Source organism: Phaethon lepturus, unplaced genomic scaffold (genome assembly GCF_000687285.1).
Source record: "Phaethon lepturus isolate BGI_N335 unplaced genomic scaffold, ASM68728v1 Scaffold56853, whole genome shotgun sequence".
In the NCBI taxonomy this organism is placed as follows: domain Eukaryota; kingdom Metazoa; phylum Chordata; class Aves; order Phaethontiformes; family Phaethontidae; genus Phaethon; species Phaethon lepturus.
In genome coordinates this window covers 4,309-11,259 of record NW_010530933.1, presented here as the reverse complement: position 1 = coordinate 11,259, position 6,951 = coordinate 4,309, and the positions used below count along the sequence as shown (strand labels likewise).

General features: G+C 39.2%; 1 protein-coding gene across 1 annotated transcript; it reads right to left on the bottom strand.

The window, feature by feature from the left end:
- Positions 1-503: 503 nt before the first annotated feature.
- LOC104618716 (calcium/calmodulin-dependent 3',5'-cyclic nucleotide phosphodiesterase 1C-like) lies at positions 504-1,669 on the bottom strand (the record flags this gene model as incomplete). Its single annotated transcript, XM_010284385.1, has 2 exons — positions 504-686; positions 1,556-1,669. Coding segments are annotated over 2 exons (297 nt in total), but the record flags the coding sequence as incomplete, so codon positions are not given.
- Positions 1,670-6,951: the final 5,282 nt, after the last annotated feature.

Below are 6,951 nucleotides of genomic sequence, written 5' to 3'. Positions count from 1 at the left end.
AAATAAGTTTTAGTAGTAGGTTCTGATGCAAATCACAACAGAGAAGGCTGAGAGGATTCAGTGGGTTGTTTGAAATCCTGAGCTACAAAGTTTTCACATCAGTCTTGATCTATAGTTCATTCCAGTAATTCTATGATGCGGGATTTTCTTCTGTTTCTTAACAGTTCTTCATAAGAAATACTAGACCACAGAGGTAAAAAGAGGCAAGGGAGGACTTGGTCTGGACTGACTGAATTTTAAAAGCTGTCACTCTTGACCTAGGGCTATGCAGAGGTGCATATTCTCTGTCAAAATTATTCCAACTGTGCTATTACATCTGTATTATGTTAAGAACAGATCAGTATGCGCTGTTTCAGGTTGCAACCTATTACTTAATCCCAGGTTTCAGGGTGCTATCCAGATCTGTGTGGAAACATCATTAGAAGCATATTAAAGCATTCTTCATTCAATACTACAGGTGCAATCTGCAGCTACTAGAACAAAGTAATTACATGCACCTTTACCTTTCCACAAATATCCCAGCTTGTACTGCATGGACAATACTCCTGAACCGGGGTTTTTCCTCTGTCCTTTTGAGCATCATCCCCATTTGCCGTGTGAAGGTAGAAGCCAACCAGTCCCGGACCTCTGAGGGCACAGAGTCGGACTGGATGTCACTGAGCTCATCTTCTGTGTCCAGTAAACGCCTAGAAAGGGGAGGAAAAAGATGGCTAAACAGACTCCTTTGGAGAGCATTGCAACATTATTAACAAAAAAGAAACTCACACATATTCTAATTAAAGCAGTTGTTAAAAGTCTTTGGTTCATCAGCCCTAATGGAACACAACTTCCATTCTTCACAAGTCTTCAACAGATTGTTTATTCTCTTGTATAGTTAAACATCAGACTGTGAAACTCAGTACTAGGCTGACAAACAAGAAGTATCAGCCTTCTGAAGCACAACTATATAATCATCCACTGACTTCTCATATTCAGCTCACCAATATTCCTGACCTTTCTGCCCTTCAGAGCTCATTTACATGTCTAACTTCCCAGTTAGTATCGTACAGCCCTCTCCTTTCCCATCCTGGTCATCTGAGGTGACTCTACAAGCATATTTAGCAGTAGGAAAATGGCATATAACAGAGAGGGGAACTCCTCTGTAATGTCTTCCCAGTCGACCTCTGTCATGACCTGGAGTAAAATTATTTTTAATTTCAAAGACTCGATACAAATTAAAAGATTTAATACTATTCAAAAGGAATAGAGGAGTAGGAATTAATAAACTTTCAGAAAAAGTGGGACACAATTATTAAGAAAACATTTCTCCAAGAGAATATATATTAAATTTATGATTGCTTTTGATCTCCTCCCCTACCCTAGGAAACTTAAAGATTTTAAGACCAAGGATTGAAGATCTGCTTTACGCAGAATACAATATTCTAATGATTAAACACATATTGTTTGAGAGTAATAAATCTTGGCTAAAACAACTTTTTCAGATGACGTGTAATTTACAATTTTGTGTCATTGGTACTAGGTATAAGAAGAGTGCTGATGTCTGTAGTTAACTCACCTAGTTTCATCAATGTATACTGACTCAAGAACAGTCGCAGCATATTCCAAATTCTTCTTTAGGTCTACAACTGAAGCTTCCCCTCTCTCTAACTGCTTTACCAAAGACCGCAATCTAGAGAAAAATTAAAACAGAAATCTGATTAGTACAAAGAGAAGTAGGTTTGAGAGTGAGCACCAGTTCAAAACTGGATCCAGCATGAGACCTAGCATACATGATTGGCAGGTGAAAACTTTTGGAAGTCTACAAGGTTTTTTAAGCCATAAACAAGAAATCAACAACAATCTTTTTTCAAAGATCAGTCACAATGATGCCAGGCAAACATCACATTATATTCAGGCCCAAATAAGTCAGCAAGTTATGCACATCCCCTACTAATACTGAAATAAGTTAAAACAGAAAACACTTGGATTAACACAGGAGCTAAGAGTGGGCAATTTCATTCCAGCCATAAGAAAGGAAATAACTTCTTGAGTAGTATCTTTTGACAAACGTCAGCCATTTATGATGATTTGTGTACACATATGCAAAATTTTATTAGAGTATATTTAGAAATAGTATTGCAGAAATAGTATACGAGTTTAGGAAATGCTATGATTTTCATCTGGTTATTATTATTATTATTGGGCAATAGACTTTCTGAAAACAAAAATTTTTGCAGAAAATGTCTCCTGTGTCAAAGAAAATTAATATATTTGTGCAATTTTCTTTTGTCTTTTCCTCTCCTTTACTGTACTTTTTGTGGAAAATTAGCAAAAAAAAAAAAGAGAAGAAAATGTAAAAGAGTAAAATCTAAATATTTTTAAAAATCCAAGAATATACATGCTTACAATTAGAAGAAGAAAATTATCATTCCTTTAAAAGCACAATGGGATAACGATTTGTCATGTTAAAACATTTTTGTGAATGTCTTCATCCTTGTTAAATAGCAGTTAAATAAACAGTCAAATATACATTTAACAGTGTAGTGGAAATCACAAGTTGTTAATTTGTCCTGTTCAAGATAAGAAAAGCTAGAGGAGTAGTCATGTCACCTAAAATTTTTCTTCTACCTAGGAGACTACTCTTCCTCAGTTTTTTCTACAGTCCATGGAGAAAAATAACCCTTTCCACAAGGTAATTCAGAGCTAAAGCCCAGTATAGGTGCCTGCTCTCACTTTACTTACCATAGCAGGGACCCAACCTCCTACAGTAGACATGTGCATGAAGTTCTTAAAGTGAAGTGAGTATCTGTGTTCCCTTGCTACCACAACGCCCCTGGGTCATCAGTGCTTTCAGGAGAAATCAAGTCTCCATGGGGCTGTATTTCATGGCAGAGCTGAGGAGCAGTCCGTCAGCGCGTGTGCACCGCACCAACAGCCCTTTCCAGCTGAGTTTCCTCCCTGCCCCCTTTCCCCACATAAACAGTGAGGCTGTGGGGAGCAAAAAGAATAAAAAATATATATTGTTCCTCTGGCTACGTCACATAAATGCCACTCCTACTGATAGTGGTACTGCTGACACGCAGCTACACATTTAGCTTTACAAAGAATCTTGAGCAAGAGTGGGCCCTCCATCTCTGGGAGGATTAACTCATCTGCTTGTCAGCGGTCGAAAAACAAAAGTATTGCACAATACTTCATTGCTGATGTGAGAGTGGAGATGGGAAGGTCAGTGATGTACAAATACACTGAACACAACTCCTCCCGTCTCTGTAAGCTAGGTGGAGAGCATTCAACTATGCCAGTACATTTCCCTCCAATCCTGGAACCCAGCTTGGGGAATCCATGGAGCAGCCTCAGCCCCATGGAAGAAGAAATATGGCTCCGTGCTCCCATACCTCTCTTCTGTGTAACTGCATCACCAAGGGCAAGCAGTAACACCTTGTGTTTGATGAGCAGAGCTAGGAAAGGTGCTCCCCCACCTTTCAGGTTGATTCCAGCCTTGGGCAGCACATGTGGAAGATGAATTCACCTCCTCCCTAGAGCCAAACCATTGATCCCTCCTACTCATTCCCAGTTTTTCTTGACAATCAGGAGGGAAGGAAGAGAAAAAAAAAAACCAAAACAACTTTCATGTCCAAACAGTAAGCATTGGTTCATATGCCTCCTCCTTCCTTCATCCCATGCATGGGGAGTCCAGAGATGTGACCCCTTAACTAGTTACAAGAAACATTGTTTGTACACAAGGCACAGGAGTTAATATTGCAGGAGGAACATTATCTTTGGCTCTTCCTGACTTTTATTTCATTGATTTAAGTACCCGGCAGCTCTCTGCCGCAAGTCATTCAAAATTCATGTTCAATAATAGCACAGTGAGTAACGCTTGCTTCATGGCACCAACATTCATCATCAAAGAAGATTATGCAGACTACTGCATGCATCAATCATTTGGAAAAACAAAAGTACAGTTGTTATAATAAAATCTTGTCACACGATCAGCCGCTCTCATGTGAAAAAAAATTGCATTGTCTTTGTCTTACCATCCATTATCTATAACTATTTCTGATTCATTGAGTCACAGCAGCTGCTGCCAGTTACCTTTACTAAATAAAAGCCTAGTGATATTTTGTCTTTAATGCTTTCCATGCATCTCTGTTTGTTTGAAATAGTCATGAATGCAATCATAAAGTTAAGGCCAGGCTGTCCCACTGAAGGGCATCCAGGCAAATTTATTAGCTGAAAAATTCTGTTTCAGGGTGGCTGAAGTAATTCCAGAATTCAATCAAATTCATCAAACCATTTTGACTGAAATGAAAACATTACCACAAACTTTTAACATTTTTAGGAGCTTATATTAAAGCAATGGAAGCAGAGGGCAAGATGCTGACTTCCTATCTTTGCTCCATAGACTAGTCATTGCAGCAAGTAGGGTTCAGCCACATGCACCATGTCACAGGAAAATGCTGAGTCTGTCGGGCTACAGACTAAAAGAAAACACTGATATAATTACTATAATCAATTTAAGGAACCCAGTTCATCATTTAATTGGTTTTATTGTAACAGTTTTGTGTGAACAAAATGCTTTTTTCAACCAAGGCATGTTTTGTTCTGTTCTGCTTTAAAAAGTTTATTATAGACTGATCAAACCATAAATTTCCATTGTTTCTTTTTCCCCTCTCCTTTTTCTTTCAAGTTCAGAACTAAAAATTTGCACAGATCTACCAGACCTAGTTCCATTGAAGCCCATGGACCTAGTTGTAGAAGCAGCCAATTCCTGTGCATAAAGAAATCCCAGGGCAGAAGTGAGGTATTAACCATTTCTAATAGTAAGCTGTCTTAAGAACATGGCACATGCCACAACTGAGCCAGGCTGCAGGTCAGCCAAAAGTTTCTCAGATTACAGTCATCAGCACAGCAGTTACAAAGAACTGGTTGGTCACACAGTATTAGCTCTAAATCTAGTTGTTTAATTATATTAAGATACAGCTAATGCCTTTCTTAATGAGATTTCCAAGGGAAGCTATTCCTTCAGTCTGCAAATTCTCTGTGAAGAAGTGCCAAATATTACGGGAAAAGTCTGAGAGCCTTTGTTCTACTCACAGTTATTTCACATTTTAGTCCTCAGAATAATCCCTTAACTGCCCAAAGGAAAAGCCTAGTCCTGAGCAATGCTATGCATTTTAACTTCCTCTGACCCCACTGGGGGCTCAAGTAGGTGTAAAATCTTGGAAAAGGGCCAATTCCAGAATACAGCCTCCCGCACCGCCCTTCCAAGGGAAATACCTGCATGGACTCACCATAAAACCCCCTGACAGTACTTCCAAACAGTCCCACTGAATTCAGCAGAGCAATAGATTTGTGTAAAGCAGGCAGGTTGGGTCCTCAGTGAAGACGAGAGGCTATCCAAAGCATACACTGTTCCACAGCCCCGCTCCGTCTCTTTTTAATTTTTCCCTAATGTACTAGCTATTGTAAGATTCAGGGAGATGGAAAGTGACTAGAAACCGGGCAACTGAACTCAGTCCATGAAAGTTACACAGCTCAAAGACCCAAAGCCACTCTAGATCCAAACTGAACAACAGGAAAAAGTGAAGCCGTTTTCAGCGTGTTCTTGAAATGTAAAATTTCTGAGTAACCGCTCCAAGCATTCTCCTCTCTGGTATAAATAAAACAGTATCTGTGTACAAATATTTATCTCCTTTAGCTAGAGGGCTTGTTTTTGTGCTGTCAATTTTTTTTAAAAATAGCATTACATCTCACTGCAGAGAAGATTAACACCACCGCAGTCTGGATACCAGTCAGCTTCAATTAACATGCAAAGCACACGTATTGTCTGAACACTTGGGGCAAGTTCCTTCAACTGGCGTAAAGTCTGCAAAGCTGCGTAGCTAGGCTCCACATTTATTTTCAAAGCTTTATGACTGTGACTCACCACACATTTTCAACAGTACAACTCAGTCTTTTCCTCTGAGAATCATTCTCATACCATTGGGCTGGCTGAGGAAAAAACTAATTTGAATGCATATTAAAAAAATAAATAGATTCTAATATCATTACAGATTACCAAGGATGGAATATTTATCCCTGTCTTACTCTTGATATGAACAGCTAAACAATTTAATATTGGCAGCTGAACCTGATTAATACATTGTGTCAGCCATGATAGCCTACTACCTGATAGGTGAGGTTCACAGCAAGCAGAGAGGTTTTTATTATAGCTGGGAAAAGAGGGCAAGCGATTGAACACAACACTGCTAGAGCTGGTTAAGTACTCTCTTGAGACAATGTTCTTTCATCAATTGTCACTAATTCTTTGAGATCAAAAGCTATTCACAAGCCTCTGCTAAGTCTGATACAAGTTGCATTAAGAAAGCCTGCAGTGGAATTTCTTATCAACACTGAGCCCTGCCCACGTAGTGAAGGTCCTCACCAGAGAGGGGAACCCTGGGCTGAAGTGATTGCCACTTGGTCCTTTTTAACACATACTGAAATCGGAGATCCCAGAGCTCAGGTGATAGGCTGAGGGAATCATATTTGATAGGTCAATCCTAAAAACCAACTCAACAGGAGAAAGGACTTGTACCCCAGACCAGAAAATCCTCATGAGTCGATTATTTGCCTGGGCTGTGAGTTCAAAAGTTTGCTACAGATATGGGATGAAAGAAATTATTCAAAGTTTCTTGTCTCCCATCTCAGGAGGAGGAGCAGAAGGTATATGTGGTCTACAACACACCAAAAAAGGCTTTTGAATTATCTTTCTGCAAAATATGAACATGTTCTGAAAAACGTTAAGAGATTTGAGCAACATTAGAATTTCTCCCACCCTCACTAATAGTGACACAGCCAGCTAAAATGAGTTACTGGCTTCCTGCTGCAATAACACCAGAAAAGATGTGTCATTCTTACATCCTTTCAAAGATGTACGTAGTTCATACACACAAATAGAGAAAACCTTTTCATAACACTAAATCATCC